Raw genomic sequence first — 20,811 nt, forward strand, 5'->3', positions numbered from 1 at the left:
ATCTATAACTATAAATAAAGCTTCTTTTATATAATCTTAAACAACTATTTACAAGGAGTCTATAATACGAACTGTACTACTACATATGAGGCGGATAGTATAAATAATATAGATATATTTACTATAACCAGCAGCTCCCTAATGGCCTACTAGCCCTACTGTGCCTATGCAGATAAGAATGACAAGCTGGCTGTGGTACGCGACGAGCCATATGCCGAAACAATATTCGCACCATCATCAAACTGGTCAATTAAATCTCCGGGAAAAGCGGTCATGAAGGGAATCGGATTGGCTGTCGTCCCACTAGCTTCTAATATGACGAACCTCTTTGGCAATGGAGGATACATCGTGTTTTATGAAGACGGCGATGGAAACCTAGCTTACATGCAGCCCGGCAGAGACACTGCAGCTACTGGCAACACGCTGGTAGACAGTTGGCCCACTAGTAAGTCGATGATACTTAAGTCGAGAAAGTCCCACTAATATGTACCCAGACGCAAAGTTCCCATCAATCAGTCTGACCCCTGGCGGCTCCTTCAAGGCCTTTACCACAAGACGGTCAGATAGCAGCCAAGGTCGTGTGAACACATATTTGCTGTATCAAGAGATTTCGTCAAGAGTTAGTACGGTATACCTCGATAACGACATACCTCAATAATGACACCAATTGTATCACAAAACAGCCCGATGCTCTGAGCAGTGTAGACAATGGAATCGATAGAGCTTGTCTTACCATGCCAATTACCCAGAATGACGTTGACCGGGAAATTCTAGACCTCGAACAAGCCTGTAGTCATACTAGTCGGTGTAATTTTCAGCGCGGTGGATATATCAGAGAGTTTGCGCTGAGTGGGACAGACAGGATCGAGCTTGGAACAATACCGATGGGGTAAATTTACCGAGCTTAGCCAAGCAGGCACTTGAGCAGACTTGTTTGGCTCGAAAGGTGGAAATCTGACTGTACCAAACAATAGGAACGCAAGTTTGCTTGCTTCGCCACACTAAACAAGGGTTGAGGCTCGCTTCAGATGCACCTCAGCATTTCGTATTACCACTTGCCGGATATCTCCAGGTGTGTTGCACACCAACACACACACAGTGACGCTGACCTGTTGGAGCGATGCCTGCAGATAACCATTCCTTGGCGCCAGATGATCCTGGCGGAGCTGGCTCGTCTGGTCCAATCGGCCGAATCTCCAATGCAACTGATAAAAACATAAGCACGCAATAGGAAAATGGTTGCATGTGCCCTCAATGGCTAAGGAGTCCTGTGACACACCTACGCATATCACCTGCTGATCTCGTATGGTTTCCTATTTATTTGTGCTTCCCTCCTGCCCTCAAACGAGATGCAACTCTTGATGGGTGAGTGCTACGTCCTATGCCTGCATCCAGCCCAGTATGGCCTCCCACTCTTCAAGTTTAGGAACGACTCCTCGGCCATCATTCTTGGACCGCGTTGGGATCTGGACATTCAGGGTGGTCAACAAATTTGTCCCTTGGCACAAACTTCCAGGCATCGTCGGAACCTTGCAGCTCTATCTCTTCCGTGTCGAACTACGAGAGCAGAATCTTTATGATGGCTACGCTTCTACGTCTGAGCAAGGGAATGCGATTGACTTTCCCCTGCCGGACAACCGATTCCTGCACGCCAGGAATTCCGACGGCACGTACAATTCGCTGGAGATGCCCCTGATGGGCTGCGCTGGCATCCGTTTTGGGCGCAACTTCTCGAGAACAGCGACCCAAAAGCCGTCTGAGCAGGACCTGTGGGCCCCAAACCCCCGCGTCGTTAGTGAGAGGTTTATGAAAAGGGATAAGTTCATACCGGCAACCAGCCTGAACCTGTTGGCTGCTGCCTGGATTCAGTTCCAGATCCATGATTGGTTTAACCATGAGCTTGTGAGCTAGTTGTCCTACCGTTCGTGATGCACTTTTGAGACTAATCCTTGCAGAGTGAGGACTCATTTGATGTGCCACTCCCGCACGGCGACGCCTGGCCCCGCGGAGAAATGAAACTACCACAAACAAAGACAGACAAGATTCTTGACCCGTCAGACTCGGAGAGCCCCGGGTACAGGAACGTCAATACAGGCTGGTGGGATGGCTCCCAGATCTATGGGTCAAGTGAGGCTCTTACCAGGCAACTTCGTGATAACAATGCAGACGGAAAGCTAGAGCTAGACGACAAGGGAGCCGTTGCTTTCATTCCACGCGATGAAGATGGGAACCCCGTCACCGGTTTCAGGGACAACTGGTGGGTCGCGTTGGAGATGCTGCACACTCTCTTCACGTTGGAACACAACGCCATCTGTGACATGCTTCGCAAAGCGTATCCGTCCTGGACTGGGTAAGATAGTACATTTTATGATGGCTGTGGAACCTTTTGGCGTCGAACATAGCTGAACTGAAGTTATGTCTAGGGACCAGATTTTCGACAAGGCCCGTCTGATAAACTGCGCGTTGATGGCTAAAATCCATACTGTGGAGTGGACACCAGCCATTTTGGCTCACCCTGCGCTGCAGATCGCCATGAATGCGAATTGGTGGGGCCTGGCGGGAGAGACCCTCAACAAGCTCGTTGGTCGCATATCAAAGACGAGTGAAGCTATCAGCGGTATACCTGGATCTGGCGCTTCGCAAGACGGTGTCCCGTATTCACTCACAGAAGAGTTTGTGTCGGTGTACAGGATGCATTCTCTCGTACCGGGTAAGCTCACCGTACCAACTGGACTCCCTCGGCTTTGTGTTAATGCTCCCCAGACGATATTGCCTTCTTCAAAACTGATACCGGCGAGCACCACTCCACCATTCCCACTGTGGACTTGACGTTCTCCAAGGCGCAGGATCCGTTCATCGGCCCCAAGCAGATCTCATTTGCTGACGCGTTTTACTCGTTTGGGATCAACTACCCCGGGGCAATCACCAATCACAATTATCCGGACTTCCTACGCAACCTGACAACGCCAGACGGTATTCCAACCCGCGACTTGGGTACGGTCAATATCCTTCGTGACCGAGAGCGCGGGGTCCCTCGTTACAACCAGTTCCGTAGACTCCTCCGACTACCAGCGCCCAAGACATTTGAAGAGCTCGTCGGCGGCGTCAAAGGCTCAGACCAGGCCGCCAAGGATCGAGCAGCGTTGGCACGGGACCTGAGGGAAGTCTACAACGGCGACATCGAGGCGGTGGATGCCCTAGTTGGGAGCCACAGCGAGCCGCTGCCCGAGGGTTTTGGATTCAGCGACACTGCGTTTAGGATTTTCATCCTCATGGCTTCCCGGCGCCTGAAGAGTGATCGGTTCATCGCCACCCAGTGGAATGAGGAGACTTATACGCCCGAGGGGTTCAAATGGGTGCAGAACACCACCATGCGCGACGTCCTTGTCAGGAACCTGCCTGACCTGAAGCATGCAGTGCCGCCGCCTGGAAGCAACGTCTTCGCCCCCTGGCCGAAGCTGCCTGCCTCCAAGAGCTATGCTGGGAAAGAAACCAATGCTCCTGTTTCTTGAGTGAAGCAGCCCATCGGCACTGCACTGAGTAGACGGGCTCGGCTCGGCGGCAAGGCATGGAACACTGTAGAAGCCACCATAGAAAAAATGGTTAATAGAAAGATTGGTTATGTATTTGATCTGCTGTACTACTATGCTTTTCATTTTGCTTGCGGGCTCTGCATCATTAGCATATGCGGCTGGAGTCACCGAGCTCGTCCAGGATTTGTGACACTCGTCGGACACCTTGGCAGATGGAGACCGCATTCAGTCTTGGTCTTAGTTGTTTATTTGAAACGGCGACACCATAAACGATTGCCGACCACTGAGATCCAACCGACCTTTGATCGTTTAGTACGAGTGTGTGAAGGAACCGTACGCCTTCGACATGTACACGGATCAACACCTGGGCAACGAAACTACCAGTGACAAATGATTCCAGATGAGACCACCAATTAACACTGAATGAGTCCGAGCAACGATCAGAAAGAGGAATTGAGATCAGCTGACAGTTTACACATACCAGCCAGTATGCACAACGTAGCCGTTATCATCCATGAGATTTCCCTCCAGCAGGGGGTGGGGTGAGCCAATGAGGAAGATACAAAAGCCATGGAGGTGGTGCATTCTGATCAGCTTGATGAAGGCATTCAAACTTCATATGGCCGACAAGCAATCCACCGGGGAGGGAATACAGCAAGGCACCAGGCTTTGAGGGCAAGGGCTTTCTACTCAGCCACATGGAGTGACCTAAACGTCAGATCATACTGACAAGCTACATAATATCCCTTCAAATATCGGAATATCATCCCACGCCATGTGGGGCGGGTTCGTATTTCTTTTTATATTATTAAAACAATGCCCTTGTAGCCACATTGATCCCGCTCCTTTTTGCTCTTCCACTAATAAACCCATAGTCCCGAAGTGCCCCCCTCCCCCTCCCCCTGCTGTCAGTAAGGGGAAGGGGTTAGGGTCCCCCTATCGATAAGGCTGCCACCATCACCTCTCGCCCCGAAGCCTGAGGGGCAACCTTCTTCCTTTTTGCTTAGCCCAGGCAACCCTACTCGTGAAACCCACGCACGATATTTGGTGCAAACTTGGAGCCCTCGTGCCGTGAAGGCCAAGTGACGCCTCACCGTCTTGAGTGTGCCTGGTCCGCCAGATATGGGTTTCTGGGGTCGAGCTCCCCCATGCGCCATCCTCGGCACCGACATCGTTCTGCACTCGTACCTCAACTCGACATCAGCATCAGCAACAACAACAACAACAAAAACAGCAGCACTGTGGTCTTTTCGTTGATGAACATGAGGTATGGATTGCCACCCCAGCGAAAAACCCCGGTCGTTAATCTTTTGTGCTTAGTCTATCGAAATGGTTAAGTACATGTCTCTTGGGAACATTTGAAGTCAAACAGCTGTGCTTGGCACGTGTTGAAGCCGTATCTTCAGGATGTGGCCTGGACATCAACACCAAAACTAAAAGGCTCCTATGGCCAAGCTCTCGGCCCCGTCGTCCGTCATGGCATCTACAACAGCAGCAATGTCCAGTGCTATTTTCTCGGCCGCACCCTGGCCGTAACAAGCCTCGTCGTACATGACCTTGAGCACATGCCTGTCGCCGGGGGCCCTGGAGACCTCGACGACCAGCTTGTAGGGCTGGGCCATGCGGACCGCCGACTTGGCCATGACCAGCCAGCGCAGGCGGCCCTCGGGGTCGTGGGGCTGGGCGGCGGGCTTAAAGGGCTGGAAGAGGAAGAGGGCCCGGTTGCCGTGTGTCTCCCGCGCCAGGCCGGCGCCGCCGTAGATGGCGTCCAGCCCGACGCAGCCGTGCTCCGTCATGGCCCAGAAGTCGTCCTGCATGCGGCCCAGGAAGTGCTGGAGTGTCTCAGCGGCGTCCACGGCCGTGCGCACCGGGAGGAAGTGCGCCAGCGTGCCGTTGATGGTCTGCGGGTCCGGCAGGCCGACGTTGCGCCCGCTGAGGAGGTAGTCGAAGTTGACGTCGCCACGGCCGCCCGCCGCCGTGCCCAGCCACAGCGTAAAGGCCGCCTGGAACAGGATGCTCGGCGTGACGCCCAGCCGCCTGGCCGCCCGCTCCAGGCGCGGGGTGGCGAGCTCGTGGCGCAGCGAGGCCGAGATGACGGGGCCGCCCTCCCCCTCGCCCTCGCCCGCGGCCACGCGTGCCGGTGGCTTACCCGCCATCTTCTGGCGCCAGTATGCCAGGGCGCCCGTCTTGTCCTGCTGGAAGACGTAGTCGGCAAAGGTGCGGAACTGGCCGTGGCGCGGCACCGGCCGCCCCTGCAATATGGCGGCGAAGTGGTCGTCGAGGATGCGCAGCAGGGTGCCGTCATAGACGGCGTGGTCCATCTTGATGACGAGGTGCCACGAGCCGTCGGGGCGAACCAGCTGTGCATACCTAATAAAAGGGAGACCGAACACGAAGCGTGACTCCCAGAAGCCGCGGGCGAAGCGCCCGACGTCCTCGTCCGTTGTGCAGTCGAGCCTGGTGACGTCTGGCTGTGCGCTGCGGAGCACCACCCCGACCCACGGGTCGCCCTCGCCCTCGCCCTCGGCCACGTGCAGCCATGTGGTGCGCAGTATCTCGTTGACCCGGGTCAGCTCGGCGGTCGCCCGGGCCCAGGCGTCGGGGTCGACGTCGGCCGGCATGTGCCGCACGGTCTGGAGCACCCACATCTGGGAGTCCCGGCTGCCCTGCGTGAGGAATTCGGCCTGCCCGGGTGGGGAGGGATAGACATGCTCGACGTCCTCATCCCAGCGCAGGCCAGCAGCCTCGGCCGCGACCTTGACACTGTCCGGCACCTGAAAGACCACCCGGGACTTGGCCACCTGCCGGGCCTGGCCGTCCGGTTCCCGCGCCACGCCCGCCAGTGCCGCCATGTCCTTGAGCCTTGGCGTCTTCAGGATGCTGGGCACAGACAGCTTGTACCCGGCGTCCCTAGCCAGGCTGGCCAGTGTGATGGCGGAGATGGAGTCGCCGCCGAGGGCGAGGAAGTTGGCCTCGCGGCCGAGCTGCGTGGGCGGGAGGCCAAAGATGTCGGCCCACATGCCCTCCAGCGCCTGCTCTGCGCCGGTCCGAGTAGGCACCACCTCGTGGCCGTCGCCGTCGCCAGCGCCGGCGCCCTGCCCGTCCAGCGCATATGTGGCCAGGGACACGGGGTCGAGCCCGTCGGCGAGCCTGCGGAGCGCCTTGCGGTCGACCTTGCGCGAGGGCAGCTTGGGGAACTCGCGGACGGGGAGCACGAACTTGGGCACCATGTACGCGGCCAGCGAGCCGAGGTTGTCGCGCAGGGCACCCGTGCGGCCGGCAAACGCGGCGGCGGCGTCGAGGAGGATCTCGGCCGTGTCCGTGTCCGTGTCCTCATCCTCGTCCCCGTCCCCGTCCCCAAAGACGCAAAACGCCACCAGGTGCGTCTTGCCGCGGACCGTGACCGCCAGCGCGACCACGTCGCTGACCAGGCCCGTCCGGCGGATCGCGTTCTCGACCTCGCCCAGCTCGATGCGGTGGCCGTGGATCTTGACCTGGCCGTCCTTGCGGCCTAGGCACTCGATCTCGCCGCCGGGCAGCCAGCGCGCGAGGTCACCGGTGCGGTAGATGCGCACGCCGAGGGCCTCGCTATCAACATAGGCCGCTGCCGTCAGGTCCGGACGGTTCACGTAGCCGGCCGTGACCTGGGGCCCGGCGATGCACAGCTCGCCGACGGCCCCGTCCGGGCGGAGCGAGTCACCGCCGTGCGGGTCGAGGATAAAGGCCATCACCGTGGGGAACGGGGCGCCGATGTTGCCGATGGGCCCGTTGAGCAGCCCCCCGGCATCGACATCAACCCGCTTGGTGGTGACGACCATGGAGGTCTCGGTGGGCCCGTAGACGTTGAGGATCTCGCAGCGTGGGCCCCACGCGGCGACCACGTCCAGGGTCAGCGGCTCGCCGCCGACAATCAGCTTCTCGAGCCCCGGCACGTCGGCCGGGCGCAGCAGGCGGGCCACGGTGGGCGTGAGGATGGCCTGCCGGGCGCCCATGCGGTTAACGTAGCCGGCCAGGTCCGACAGCAGCGCCTCGGCCGGGGCCATGCACAGCGTGCCGCCCGTGCTGAGCGTGTTGAAGAAGTCCTGCACCGACGCATCGAAGACATAGTTCGCAAACTGCAGCGTGCGCCATCTGCGGCCCTCGCACCGGCCCTCGACCGCCGCCATGCTGCGCACCGCCGCCGCCGCCGAGCGGTGCGGCACCCTGACGCCCTTGGGCTGCCCCGTGCTGCCCGAGGTGTAGATCACATAGGCGAGGTCGTCCGGGGACACGCCCGTGCCCGGCGGTGAGGCGTGCTCGTCGAGGTCGCCCAGCCCCGGCATCAGCAGCAGCGTGGTATCCACCGCGGCCCCCGAGCCCGAGCCCAGGACCAGGTCGAGGTGCCGCCGGTGGGCCTCGTGTGCGACGACGAGCCGCGCGCCCGTGTCGGCCACCACAAAGGCGTTGCGCTCGGCCGGGTTGTCGGGGCTGAGCGGGACATAAGCGGCGCCGGCCTTCATGACGCCGAGGATGGCCACGACCATGTCGACGGACCTGTCCAGCACCAGCGGGACCATGTCCCCCGCCCGGACGCCGCGCCCGCGGAGCACGTGCGCGAACCCGTTGGCCAGCCGGTCCAGCCGTGAGTATGAGGCCTGCTCGCGGCCGTCAAAGTCGACGGCGACCGCGCCCGCCGTGGCGGCACCGTCGCGCGCGCACCGCTCGAACGCGGCGTGCAGCAGCTCGGGCTCCGGGGCGGCGAGGGTGGACCGGTGGGAGAGCGTGTCGGACAGGAAGGCGTGCTCGGCGCCGGATAGGACGCTGGCGGCACCCCTTGAGGCGTGCAAACTGCGACACCAGGCGTGCCATGGCGCCCGAGGCCGCGTTCTGGACGACCCAGTCCCCCGGCTTCAGGGGGCAGACGTCCTCGACCATGAGGTAGGCTGGGAGGAAGACCATCCGCAGCAGCGAGGCACCGAGGAGGTCGGTGCCCGGCCCGAGGCGTATGAGGTCATCTGCCTTGACGACAGCCAGGCGTCGCCAGGTCCCGAGGCCATGGCGGCGCGGGACGACGAGATCACCGGGGTGCAAGTCACCGTCACCATGATCATGGTGATCCTCGCTGGCAGGCCGGGCGGCGATAGCTTCAACTTTGGCAACGCCGTCATACCCCATGATGCCCTCGCCATCGTGGCTGAATAATGGCTTAACAGGGTAGAGACCCGCAATCACCATCAGGTCTTGGGGGTTGATCGGTGAGAGCTGGAAGGAGATGAGCACATGGCCTGGGGCGAGGTCGGCCTGGGTCGGCTCGGGTCGGTGGTACTGAAAACGGACGCCGCTTGGATGATCCTCGGCCGATCCGGAGGCCGTGATGCAGAACTGCTCGCTCATTTTGGATATGCAAAGGTCAGGATTCTCGGTTTTGATGGCGTAAGAGAAGGAATGAAGCATGGGTCGAACTCGCCTCGTGTCGTGGCAATTTATGATACTTGTCAGCTGCCCAAACACATGGGATCGGTTGATGGCTGCAGAACTGATGGCTCATTTTGGATATGCAGAGTCTCGGTTTTGATTGCGTAAGGGAATAAATGAGAGCATGGGTCAAGTTTGTATTGTGTCGTGACAATTTATGATGGTTGTTGGCTGCCCAAACACATACGGTGGGTTGAAGGAGGCAGACCTGATGGCTCATTTTGGATATGCAGAGACTCGTTTTGATGTCGTAAGAGAAATGAAGCATCGGTCAATTTTGCCTCGTGTCGTGGCAGTTTATGATGGTTGGCTGCCAAAACACACACACGGGGTGGGTTGATGGATCAAATGGATTACAAAAGTCAATGGATTCTCTGTCGGCTATCGGCCTATTGACCCGTCGGGGGCCAGGGGCCCCTCTACCCGAGTCCGCATTCAGATCTATACAGGGCTGCGTGCGTTTGCTCCGAAATAAGCTTTTGATCTTTCGAGACCGCACGAACGTACGAGTGCCCAGGTGTGGGAGCCGCAGGGGCGTGCGGGGCGGCCCGAAGAACAACTCTCTCTAGTCGAATCCACGAGATCCAAACCCGAGCCGCGAGCACCAAACTACAATTATTTCTATTTTAAAACTCTTAAACTATATTAATAATATAAAAATATTATATAGACTAACCTTTAATAAGAAATATAATAAAATATATATAGAGTTATATAAATTAAATAATAATATTTAAATTAAATAATAATTAATTATTATTTTATAAAACTTTAATTATTAAAAAAGAAATTTTAAAAAGTTTTAAAAACTATTAATTATATATTAAATATAAATTAAATAAATTATATCTTAATAAGCTAATCTTTATTCTTTTATAAATTTATCTAATTACTTTAAAGAATTACATAACTATAAGTTAGTTTGCGGTTTAAATAGGAAGGTATTTTGTTAAACATTTACACGCCTCTCGCTCGCTATCTACCATTCACATTTCGTGATTACCCAACAACATGCGTCGTGAATTATGCAATGCCAAGTCGCCTCGGACTTATTATCATAGCGAGGTGGACTTTTGTGACAGCCCCGTATCACTCGTCCCAACGCGGCAACGCCTCCGTGGGGCCCAACCAACTGAACAGTCCAAATGTGAAGAGGCCATCGTCCTCAACACAACTATTTGTCAGCGCGGAGGACGCAGTGATTAGAAATCAGGCTCACCTAGAGCTTGTATATCATTCGAGCATTCTGGCTGGGTGTCTAGGTATAAGCCAGTCACCCCAGCACACCACTTGCGGACGCTAGCACGATATTATATAGTCTTTGCATTTTTACATAATCTTTGTATTTCTGTGGCTCTGACTCGGCAAACTAACACATCCAGCCAGCCTTATCACTATACAACTGTGTATCATGGCAGACGGCGGAGAAAACCCTCCCCGGCTAGAATCAAACGATGATTGCCTCGACAGCTCCGGGCCGCCCTCGGCAAAGACCGAGGAGGCTCTTGATCATACCCCCCAAGGCGCCTCCGATTCGCCCAGGTCCGTTCACGGAGCAAAGGTATGGTACTCGAGAGGGTGCTTCCGGACGTCGGGTTTCATGTTGCCCTTTGCTGACCACGTACGAGTAGTGGGTTCTTGTCGTAATTGCCCTCCTCTCGGTGCTTTTCCTCTACGCCCTCGACAACACTGTTGTCGCCAACGTTCAGTCAAAAGTGGTCGAGACATTTGGCAGTGTTGAGCTCGTGCCCTGGCTCGGTGTCTCCTTTGCACTCGGGTCTGCCGCCTCAACACTGTCTTGGTCAAAGGCGTACGGCACGTTTGCTGCCAAGAAGCTGTTCATCGGGAGCACTGCGCTGTTTATGGGGGCGTCGGCACTCTGCGGCGGCGCCCCCAGCATCAAGGCGTTCATTGTGGGAAGAGCTATTGCCGGCATTGGAGGCTGCGGCATGTACATGGGCTTGGTGACCTTGCTCTCCGTGACAACGACCAACGCGGAACGGCCGACCTACTTGAGTCTCCTTGGCTTCATCTGGGGCATCGGCACTGTGCTCGGCCCCGTCATCGGGGGCTCCCTGGGCGATAGTGCAGCTACCTGGCGCTGGGCCTTTTACCTGAATCTGTTGGTCGGTGCTGTCGCTGCACCCGTCTACTTCATTCTGCTGCCCGACTTCAAGCCCCAGCAAGGTGTACCTCTTCTCTCACGCTTTGCCCAAATCGACTATCTGGGCACGCTGCTGTCTGTGGGGTCCCTCGTCTGCATCATCATGGCCATGAACCTGGGCGGTGTGCTCTGGGACTGGAGCTCCGCCACTAGCATTGGCCTGCTTGTGGCGTCGGGGGTCTTGGCTATCCTCTTCGTTTTGCAGCAATGCTTTTACTTTGGGACTTCGAGGGACAACCGACTGTTCCCGATGCACTTCTGGAGGAGCCGCTCTATGATTGCTCTCTTCTTGACCATGAGTATGGAGTTTCCGGCCCCCATCTCCAAACCTCCAGACTGCTCGAGTGCCGCTGACCGTCCTCCCAGTGCTTGCGACTTTTGGCAGCTTCATTTCGATTTATTACCTGCCCCTTTATTACCAGTTTACTCGCGGCGCGTCCGCACTCGAGACCTCGGTCCATCTCTTGCCATTTATTCTCTTTCTTGTAGCCTTCAACCTACTCAACGGACAGTTCATGGGCAAGACGGGCTACTATTATCCATGGTACATCGCAGGCGCGGCCTTGGAGCTTATTGGTGGCGTTCTTCTCTGTATGTTGCAAAACCCCCCGACTTACAAATTCACAGCCCTCGCATATCTAATGCGCGCATCTGCAGACACGGTAGATGAGCATACATCGAATGCCAAGGTCTATGGCTATACGATCATCCTAGGTACAGGCGTCGGCTGTTTCTGCCAGGCTGGCTTTGCCGTCGCGCAGATGAAAGTCGAGCCGTCCGAAATCCCGTACTGTGTAGGCTTCATCACAATGGGCCAGATGTTGGGAATTGTGTTTGGCACAGGCCTGGCAGGCGCAATTTTCGTCAACCGCTCGGAACAGGCTCTCGCGGTCGTGTTCCCAAATGCCTCCAAGCAAGAAATCTCCGACGCCATAGCGGGCGTGGCCAGCACCTTAATCACCTCGGCGCCTTCAGAGGTCCAGGCACAGGCCATTCACGGCATCACCAGGGCCATCCAGCTGGCGTTCGTCCCGATCATCGCCGCCGGATCCATTTGCCTTATCTGCAGCCTGGCCATGAAGAAGGAGAAACTGTTCACTGAGAAAGGACAGAGTGCCGCGATGGGAGGGTGAGCATCTAACTGCGTCCTGTGGGCTGGGCCTGTCATTCTTTAAACATACCGTGCTTTATTGACCATAAGAGACGGTCACTATGACCTTCATTCACTATTCAGTAGTTTCTCATCACTAGACAGACCTATAGAAAAGAGATTTATAAAGGAGATCAGGTATTCACATCGAGAAGAACGGAAAATACATTGGCATATCGTTAACTTCTACGCTATTACTGAATTTAAGAATTTTGAACTATATATTACTGGAGAAAATGGAGTTTATTATAGTGTAGTTAGATGGTCCGAAATAAGGGGTGGTCCGAAAGTGGGCGGGTCACCTTACTACCTGTGTACTTAGTATGCATACGTCAAGGGAGCGTTTTTTACGTAGTCCAGTAGACAGGGGTAAGTAAACCAAGGGGGGGCTGAGTCTCGTTTTCCACTATCAGCGGAAAGGAAATAAGGCCAGGATCTCGCTACATCCTACAGTGTCCGAAAGAGGAACAGCGTTCACTGCCACTATCAACCCTTGAGATATCTGTTATCTCGTACAGGAAACGATTTTGCACAGCCTCAGAGCTTGGTAAACATAAATGACTGGTCGGGACTGAGATTGTTCTCGTCTGATAGCTTGGCTTCCAACTCGATATCCGCTCTGCAGACAACTCACCCAGATTCTCCTAATTTCAGCCACCAAGACAATCTCTCCAAAATGGGTTATCCGAGCAATGTTGGCATCAAAGCTATGGAGATTTATGTGCCTGGCCAGGTCAGTCGTCTCCGCAGTCGACTCGCAACATGTTTGTTGCCGTGGCCGACCATGTTTGATGGCTAATTGATGAAGTTCACAGTGCTTGGACCAGGCTCTCTTCGAACAGTACCAAGGCGTTTCAGCCGGGAAATACACTATAGGTCTGGGTCTAAAGTACATGAACTTTTGTGACGACCGGGAGGGTATGACATTTGACATTTAGACTGGTCGACGACCATTGTTGCAGTATCAGCAGTCACAAGTCCAGGACCAGAACTAACTTTGAGAAAATAGATGTTTGTTCACTGGCCCTCACGGCTGTATCCTCTTTGCTTCACAAATACAACATCGATCCGAAGTCGATCGGGCGCTTGGAGGTCGGCACTGAGTCCCCCATCGACAAGGCCAAGTCCGTGAAGACGGTGCTTACTCAGCTGTTCGAACCATCTGGGAACACGAGTCTGGAGGGCATCGACACGGTCAACGCATGCTACGGTGGCACGAGTGCCTTGTTCAACGCCGTGAACTGGGTTGAGTCCCGCTCATGGGACGGCCGTGATGCCATCGTGGTGGCTTCAGATATCGCTCTGTACCGCGAGCCGGCCTCCCGCCCTACTGGTGGCGCTGGCTGTGTGGCCATGCTCGTAGGCCCCAACGCCGTGCTCTCACTCGAGCCGAGGCTCAGGGGGACCTTCATGACGCATTCGTACGATTTCTACAAGCCTGATACCAGCGTTGAGTTCCCGACGGTCAACGGCCACGAGTCCCTCCGGTCCTATATCTCGGCCTTGGACATGTGTTACAAACACCTTCGCGAGAGGGTAGAGACGACAGAGGGCAAGATGAACGGTCATCAAGCCGAAGGTGGCTCGAGTGGTCTCCTGGACCGATTCGATTACATGGCTTTCCATACTCCAAACTGCAAGCTCGTTAGCAAGTCGTACGGACGTCTCATGTACAATGACGTCCTGCATTCTACCGATGAAAACATTCGAGCTGTCATGCCTTCCGAGCTCATTCAGCTCAGCCACGAAGAGTCACTGAAGAGCAAGGAGCTTGAGAAGCTCTTCGTGACGCTCTCGAAGGACCGCTTTAAGGCGCGGGTCGAGCCTTGCATCGCTGCGCCGACTCTGTGTGGCAACATGTACACTGCCAGCTTGTACTGCTCACTCATCAGCCTCATCAGCAACATCAACCCCGAGGAAGCCGAGGGCAAGACGATCGGCATGTTCAGCGTAAGTACTTAGATAACAGGATCACTAAGTCTACACTCCTATTGACTGATACCTTTTGCAGTATGGAAGTGGAATAGCTAGCACTCTCTTCGCCCTGAAGGTGACCGGGGACGTCAGCGATATGGTCCGCAAGATCGATATTATGGACAGACTGAGCCGACGCCACATCGCCACTCCTGAGGAGTATGAAAAGGTGAGCCACTATAGCATTAGGAATCTCTGACATCGTGTATTGACTATTCCTCGCACAGGCTTGCGCGCTTAGGCTCAAGGCATACGGCTCGAAGGACTTTGAGCCCAGCGGAGATGTTGCCGCCCTAGCCACGGGGACATACTATCTGGAGAGTGTTGATGATGCATATCGCAGGAAATATGCCATCAAGGACTGAAGCATTCTACTGTATAACTCCGTCATATCGTGAGCTCGAGGCTTAGCAGGCTTGGTAGAGGGGTTAAAAAGGGGACTTGCTTGCAGTCCAGTACATTGTATGAGGCAAGAGATGTAGACTTAGAAGCTAGAGGCTTGCGAATATATATCCTATCTGCATACACATGTGCACAGCGTTGTCATTGTTGGAACGGCATCAACGTTCGACCACTTACGCCACGTAGCTAAGTACCGACGATAACCTCCTATGGCATAACCTATTGTGGGACAAGGTCCTATTGAATAAGTTCCCGCGGGACAAGCTCTTGCGGGATACCTCTCAGTTAGTAGGAAATCTCGGGAACGATCTCCATGATCTCCCATAGAGTATCCTCTCGTAGGGAAATGCCTTGTGCGGACGATCAACTTCAGTACCGATCTCCGTATCCTGTTCTAATTACAGCGCATGGAACTTCGGTGTCGTCTTTCCAACCATTCATGCACGACATTCTTAAAGTCGCTTGGACGATACCGGTGAAATATTTCGGACCAGACTCCGGTTCGGCCATACTTCCTGTACCTCGGGAGTCCCAAGTCATTCCCCAGCAGGTCCATATAAGACAAGCAGTCAAAGGCCAAATCAGGACATCTAGTGCCAGCTCCACCAGCTTCATGCGGATGCCTGATTGCGGAGTACTCGTTATGGAGGATGGTTTCGTATTTGACTTGGTCATGATCTAGAGATTCTGCCGTCAAAGGAGGCAATTCGTCCACAAAATATGCGGTGACCCACAAAGCCTGCAGCTGAGCGATCATTATGGCGTTGAGCGCAAGATGTGAGCCGATGAACGCAATGTTGCGCTGCCTCAGGAATCTCTCCTCTGTAGGTACGAGGAAACGGTATAGTTGGTAGCCTGGCGAGGCTTCTCTGGTGGCTGCATGTTCTTTGTTGGCAGGGGTTGAAATTCCGGGCGGAAGACGTCGGCGTGGACCAACTCGAAGAGCAGGGAATCGAGTGAAGATTTCTGCCCGAGCCCCATCTCTCATTTTCTGTTCTTCGATGCTGTTGTTCCTCTCTAGACCCAACTCTGACTTTAGATCCTCTGGCAGAAAACGAACGGGAGGCTGTGTAGCCCAGCCGGTGCAACAGACGAATGCATCTATGTCCAAGCTTTCCTTGTTCGAAAGATGCACAGTACCATCCGACAGTGAAGAGACATCAGCAACATGTACGGTTATCTTGCCCTCGCGGACCAACCCAAACCAGGATGCAGTATAGTTGTGAATGCTCAGCGAGTTCCCCATCCAGAAGGTGCTCACCCAAGGCCTCAGCTTCTGCGTCCCGGGGTGGTCGTCGTAGCCGTGAGCTCTTTGCGCATATCCCTGGAGAGTACTCCAGAATATTGATACTACTGCTCGACCAACACGCGTCCCATGTAGGACGCTTCGGATCCAGCCTATTACCCCTCTGGACTCGCCCCAGATGCAAGGGTCAAACCAGGTGAAGAACCGGGTGGAGGCCAGTCGCTGGATTGAGATCTTGAACGGGGAGAACACCACGGGCCAGATCCAACTCGGACCTCCACCGTCAGGCCGCATTACCATATGCACATGGGCACCTGACTTGGCGGCAAGAAAGCACGTGTCCCATGCTGACTTGTTGCCGCCGAGGACTGCCACGCTGCGGGCCTTCTCAATCTCTTCAGCACGATCCCGTAGTTCTTTGGCATGAAACAAGGGCCTGTTGAACCCATGATCTCCGGATAACTTCGGCATGAATGGCTTTGAGGTGAGTCCAGTTGCCACCACAAGCCTTTTGGCGAGGATAGTTCTTGGTTCGGTCCCCGGGTCGGCTGAGATGATCCTCAGGGACCAGGAACCGTTCTCTAAAAGCTCTGCCGTCTCTATTTTCTGCCTCATCTGTAGGCGTGACGTGAGACGAAACTCTTCCACAAACTGCGTGAGATACTCGTGCACAGCGTGCCCGGGGATGTGGTGACCTTCCTTGACGTCGAACCGGCCCGGGGTCATGGGAAAGTCCGAAAACTCATAGGTGCCGAGAAGGTTATTCGTTTTCAAGCCTGGGTAGAGTCTTTCCCTTGCCCAAGTACCTCCAACAGAAGCGGCCTCATCGAAGATTGCCATGCTTGCACCTGGACACACTTCTAGGTATGTTTTGGCCATCGCAAGGCCATGCCAGCCTACGAACATGATTAGCCAGGGCTTCCCCCACTCTCATAGAATGTGACCTTACCCGCGCCGATAATTGCAATGTCTAGCTGTTCCATGCGTGCTCGACTCTCAGTTCACAGGGACCTATTGGATGAGGTGTCTGAACATGAAGGAGAGAAAAGGCATCTCTGAATCTATGTGATAGCAATTGACAAGGCATTTATTCGTCAGCCCTGAATTGTCTAGCAAGCCACACGCAGTTCAACCGGGGTCTGAATGCGACAGGAGCGGGGCACTGGCGCCATACGGCACCAAGGTCGGCACTGTGCATGTGCCCGTTTGGTGCCAGATAGAGTCATCGTGGACGAACGTGAGGGGCTGACGGTGAGAAATCATCTGAGTACACTACTCTAGGTTAAGCGCTCAAATAGTGGGGTTTCTCAAGTGAAACAAGCGTAGATCTGTGGTGAAAATAGACAATACATTTTAGAGATTCTCGGGTATCTTCGCCAGCAACATTCCTCCCTATATAAAAAGAGTGACATATAATACAATCCTTCTCAAACGTGGTCATCGGCAGACGGCTGCCCTGTGCGTCTGATCTTGCTACCAAACATAGTGGTGTTCCACGTGTAATATCAAGCGAGACGTCTCCCGCCTAAACACATGCTCGCTGGTAAAGAAGACATGTATCCATCCATGATGTCCATCCATCCCAGTGTCATTCACTGACTGGGCTCTCTCTGCGCAGCAAATCAGAAAGCGGCCTTGCTCTTCCTCCCATCGCGGAGCATGACGGTGTACTCGCTCCTCTTGCGGATCAAGAACGCCAGGCCGAGCATGTAGTCGGTGGTGTACTTGCCGGCGGGCAGGTGCATGAGCGGGTTGAGCATGCGGGCGGCCAGGCGCTCGGCCGTCATGTCGTTGAGCTCGGCGGCGTCGGCGACGTCGCCCCACAGGTTGAGCAGCAGCTTGAACAGGCTGCGGGCGGCGCCGCGGATGCCCAGCAGGGCCTCGTCCCAGAAGTCGATGCAGGCCTCGAGGCGCAGGTGGTGCGGCACCGTGGCCTGCTTGGACAGCACGATCCAGCGCTTGGCGACCGTCTCGCTGACGAGGGGCTTGGACAGCTGCTGCAGGAACAGGACGATCAGCTCGGCGGCGTCGTAGACGTCGTGGGCCGCCCAGTCGATGTTGCCCTCGCCGTAGTAGGGCGCCGTGCTGAAGGCCTCCTTGAGGGAGGCGACGCGCACCATCGACTCGCCGCCTGCCATCTCGCCGCCGAAGATGTGAGGGGCGCGGACGCCGCCGTTCTCCTTGATGAAGTTCACGCACGACAGGATGCACCGCGGGAAGTCCCGCCTCGATGATGCCTTGGACCCGTCGTGGTGGGTCTTGACAGTCGCCGTCGCCATCTGCATGCTCTTCTTGAGCGACACCCCGAAGATGTCGTCCGGCTCCAGCTCCTCCGGGGCTGCCTCGGCCGTGATCCTCGGCGACCAGATGCTCACCCTCCTGAACACCGACGACAATCTTGACGAGTTGCTGCGTATGCTGGCGCCCGTCGACGAGACGGCAGTCGAGGGCCGAAGACCCCTGGATCCACTGACCGAAGTGGTATTGGTGGCATTGGTGGCTGTCGTGTCAACCGACGCATTTGCACGATGGTGAGCTCGTTGGGTCGACAGCGGTGGTGGTTCTGGGGGTGAATGTGCGTGAGAGTGTGAGAGGGCGTCGGCCCTGGCTGCTGGCATGGCGAGGGCATTGCCCGGTCCTGCGAGGGCGCTGAGGATGTGAGCCTTTGCGTTGCCGGTGTTGTGGTGGCTGGCCGTGCTGAGCCTCGTGGGCAGGCCCGGGACGGTGAAAGAGCTGCGACGACCAAAGAGTCGTCGAGTTGGTCTGCTGGTACTAGTAGTATTATTGTTGTTGGTGCTGCTGCTGTTGGTGCTGCTGCTATTAACTGATCTGGCATCACGGATCGCCGGGGGACTTTGTGCCCGGGCCCCACCCGTGATGGTCGTCGTGACTGTGCCGCCGGTTGAATACATGCTGAAACTGCTCTCACTTCTCGGGGGACGGATTCCTCTCAGACTACCCACTGTCGACAGAGCATCGCCGTCAGACCGAGGAAGGCTGCGGAGCGAGCTCATCCGCCGGGGGACGACGGGGTTGCCTTCTGAGTCGAGGACGCCGTAGTCGCTGACGCTGCGGACCGACGATGGCCTGGAGATCCCGGGTATGTGACCAGTCCACGGCGATAGAGTTGAAACATGGATCATGGAGTTGGACCGCCCAATGGCCTTGGGCGGTGGGGTGGGTGCGCGCGGGGAGGAGGGCTCAGGGAGGTCACCGAGCCCGTCGATCTCGTCGATAAATTCGTCTATTTCGACAATGGGCAGGGTCGGTAGCGACTTGTCGTGCCGCACCCGCCTGTCAGACCTGCCAGGGGGCGAATCAGGCTCATCCTTGGAGTGGCGACGGTACGGGCTCGGGGGCCCGTCGTTCATGTCGATGGCGCTGTCTGGTGCGTCACCCACTGACGAGGACCCACTGTGCGTCTGATGACGATCTTCGCGATCTCCAGTTCCACGTGCGTGTGTCTGTAAGTGCCGTGGGGGCTGCTGGGCCTCCAATCTCTCGGCCTCGAGCCTGTAGCCCAGATTTGTCGCCTGCAGCTGCATCGCGTCCAGATACTTCTCGATGTCCGACACGGCGTAGATGGACCCGAATTCGGCCTGCAGCCTTGCCCGGAGGCCACCCATACTGCCCATGACACGGGTCAGGTCGCTCTTGATGTCCTCATTTACCGACGCCTGCCGCTCGATCGAGTCGTCATACATGGATGCATCGCTGTCGATGGAGAGCTGGTCGTTGTCCCTCTTGGTTTTGGTCCTAAACGTGTATAGAAACGCCGTCAGCATAGATCCGCGAGAGTATCGTGGAGACTCAGGTCTGTTTACGACGGATATTGGACATAAAAGTACGCACAATCCAACGAGGTCTGTCACCACGGCCAGAGTGGATTTGTATCCCTCTAGCGTCAGTCTGAGCTTCTCCATGTCTCCTCGTATGGCCATCCATCTGTATTTTTTGTCCCTTGCCGAGAGGCCTAGGCCATTGCAAACGTGCATGTAGCCCTCGATCTGGTGCACTATGCTTGTGCAATGCTCCAGAAGAGGCGGGGTCCGCTTGGCCAGTGCCTCGGGAAAGCTCGAGGCGTCATCTTTCAGGATATCGAGGACCCCATCCAGGGAATGGAGCTCGGCGAGCACTGCATCGAGCTCTGCCCGTGCCTCTCTGACTTCCCGGATGAAGCCTCGCAGGGTCGGTGATGTTTTCGAAATTGCATTGTTCGTTGCAAAGCACGCCGTTGAGATGGATCTGTCAAAGATGGAGAAGCGTGTGTTAGTGCCGCGCCGGCTGGTTGGATCAAGCTCAAGCTGTCTGGTTTGTGTTGGAGATGCTGCACGGCACGACGGAGCCGCATGTGCAGAGGCGCCAGCGCTGGCAGTGAGTGCCAAGGGGCCCTCCCTCGATCGAAAACGGGGACTAACAGCCGGGAAATTAGGCCTGGGGAGGAAAAGGAGACTCACATGTAGTCCATGGTGCCCGCAACGGCAGCAGCAGCTCACGCTTCTGCCTCTGTACAAAATATTATGGATATGGATATGGATATTCAATTCACATGTGCCGGCCCAGTCAAGGGAAGACAGCAGGAACAAGAATGTAATAAGTTGAGATTAGGCGAGTGGGCTATTGATTGATCGTGAAGTGGGTGGGACGCACTTTTCAGGTCCTGACCGCCACCCCCCCCCCCAAGGTTCCTGTCCTACCACCCCTACATACAACAGGATTCTATCTTCTTTACTTCGCGTTAGCTGACGGGTGGTACGCAGGACCGCCGCAATCTACCAAGTACCCATACCCGGACTACTACCCACTGCAACGCAACGCAACCACACGTTGTCAAGATTGGTGCGGCGGCCCCCAGGAGGCGCCATCCTAGGAAGTTAATATCCTTGCA

The 20,811-nt window shown here is 55.9% G+C and overlaps 6 protein-coding genes across 6 annotated transcripts; 3 read left to right on the top strand and 3 right to left on the bottom strand.

Moving 5' to 3' along the window:
• The first annotated feature begins 1,210 nt into the window (after positions 1-1,210).
• On the top strand, positions 1,211-3,631 carry KVR01_013607 (uncharacterized protein). Its single transcript, XM_044784628.1, has 4 exons — positions 1,211-1,902; positions 1,956-2,350; positions 2,424-2,710; positions 2,764-3,631. The coding sequence occupies exons 1-4, from the start codon at positions 1,402-1,404 to the stop codon at positions 3,510-3,512; spliced, it is 1,932 nt and encodes a 643-aa protein (XP_044637382.1). The 5' UTR covers positions 1,211-1,401; the 3' UTR covers positions 3,513-3,631.
• A 1,335-nt stretch (positions 3,632-4,966) lies between these two features.
• KVR01_013588 (uncharacterized protein) lies at positions 4,967-8,906 on the bottom strand (the record flags this gene model as incomplete). Its single annotated transcript, XM_044782763.1, is given in 2 exon segments — positions 4,967-8,333; positions 8,344-8,906. The coding sequence occupies 2 exon segments, from the start codon at positions 8,904-8,906 to the stop codon at positions 4,967-4,969; spliced, it is 3,930 nt and encodes a 1,309-aa protein (XP_044637363.1).
• A 1,112-nt stretch (positions 8,907-10,018) lies between these two features.
• KVR01_013592 (uncharacterized protein) lies at positions 10,019-12,484 on the top strand. Its single transcript, XM_044791252.1, has 4 exons — positions 10,019-10,548; positions 10,619-11,450; positions 11,518-11,742; positions 11,809-12,484. The coding sequence occupies exons 1-4, from the start codon at positions 10,399-10,401 to the stop codon at positions 12,282-12,284; spliced, it is 1,683 nt and encodes a 560-aa protein (XP_044637367.1). The 5' UTR covers positions 10,019-10,398; the 3' UTR covers positions 12,285-12,484.
• Positions 12,485-12,765: 281 nt separating this feature from the next.
• KVR01_013639 (uncharacterized protein) lies at positions 12,766-14,799 on the top strand. The gene is made up of 5 exons (XM_044781555.1): positions 12,766-13,034; positions 13,117-13,219; positions 13,311-14,251; positions 14,313-14,444; positions 14,503-14,799. The coding sequence occupies exons 1-5, from the start codon at positions 12,978-12,980 to the stop codon at positions 14,638-14,640; spliced, it is 1,371 nt and encodes a 456-aa protein (XP_044637414.1). The 5' UTR covers positions 12,766-12,977; the 3' UTR covers positions 14,641-14,799.
• Positions 14,800-15,129: 330 nt separating this feature from the next.
• On the bottom strand, positions 15,130-16,763 carry KVR01_013591 (uncharacterized protein; the record flags this gene model as incomplete). Its single annotated transcript, XM_044790536.1, has 2 exons — positions 15,130-15,192; positions 15,345-16,763. 2 exons carry the CDS (start codon positions 16,761-16,763, stop codon positions 15,130-15,132), a joined length of 1,482 nt encoding a protein of 493 aa, XP_044637366.1.
• A 406-nt stretch (positions 16,764-17,169) lies between these two features.
• KVR01_013608 (uncharacterized protein) lies at positions 17,170-20,553 on the bottom strand. Its single transcript, XM_044792801.1, has 3 exons — positions 20,381-20,553; positions 19,776-20,168; positions 17,170-19,679 (listed from the first exon to the last, which is right to left on the bottom strand). Exons 1-3 carry the CDS (start codon positions 20,389-20,391, stop codon positions 17,546-17,548), a joined length of 2,538 nt encoding a protein of 845 aa, XP_044637383.1. The 5' UTR covers positions 20,392-20,553; the 3' UTR covers positions 17,170-17,545.
• Positions 20,554-20,811: the final 258 nt, after the last annotated feature.

Source organism: Diaporthe batatas (assembly GCF_019321695.1).
Source record: "Diaporthe batatas strain CRI 302-4 chromosome Unknown Contig00029, whole genome shotgun sequence".
Classification (NCBI taxonomy): Eukaryota; Fungi; Ascomycota; class Sordariomycetes; order Diaporthales; family Diaporthaceae; genus Diaporthe; species Diaporthe batatas.

Bases quoted from the DNA above. Each gene is read 5' to 3' on its own strand.
- KVR01_013607 (XM_044784628.1), top strand. From the start codon at position 1,402: ATGGCCTCCCACTCTTCAAGTTTAGGAACGACTCCTCGGCCATCATTC. The intron at 1,903-1,955 runs GTGAGCTAGTTG...TAATCCTTGCAG, and splicing joins ATTGGTTTAACCATGAGCTT to AGTGAGGACTCATTTGATGT. The intron at 2,351-2,423 runs GTAAGATAGTAC...AGTTATGTCTAG, and splicing joins GCGTATCCGTCCTGGACTGG to GGACCAGATTTTCGACAAGG.
- KVR01_013592 (XM_044791252.1), top strand. From the start codon at position 10,399: ATGGCAGACGGCGGAGAAAACCCTCCCCGGCTAGAATCAAACGATGAT. The intron at 10,549-10,618 runs GTATGGTACTCG...ACGTACGAGTAG, and splicing joins GGTCCGTTCACGGAGCAAAG to TGGGTTCTTGTCGTAATTGC. The intron at 11,743-11,808 runs GTATGTTGCAAA...GCGCATCTGCAG, and splicing joins TATTGGTGGCGTTCTTCTCT to ACACGGTAGATGAGCATACA.
- KVR01_013608 (XM_044792801.1), bottom strand. The intron at 19,680-19,775 runs GTGCGTACTTTT...ATACACGTTTAG, and splicing joins GTGACAGACCTCGTTGGATT to GACCAAAACCAAGAGGGACA.
- KVR01_013639 (XM_044781555.1), top strand. From the start codon at position 12,978: ATGGGTTATCCGAGCAATGTTGGCATCAAAGCTATGGAGATTTATGTG. The intron at 13,220-13,310 runs GTATGACATTTG...TTGAGAAAATAG, and splicing joins CTTTTGTGACGACCGGGAGG to ATGTTTGTTCACTGGCCCTC. The intron at 14,445-14,502 runs GTGAGCCACTAT...TTCCTCGCACAG, and splicing joins CTCCTGAGGAGTATGAAAAG to GCTTGCGCGCTTAGGCTCAA.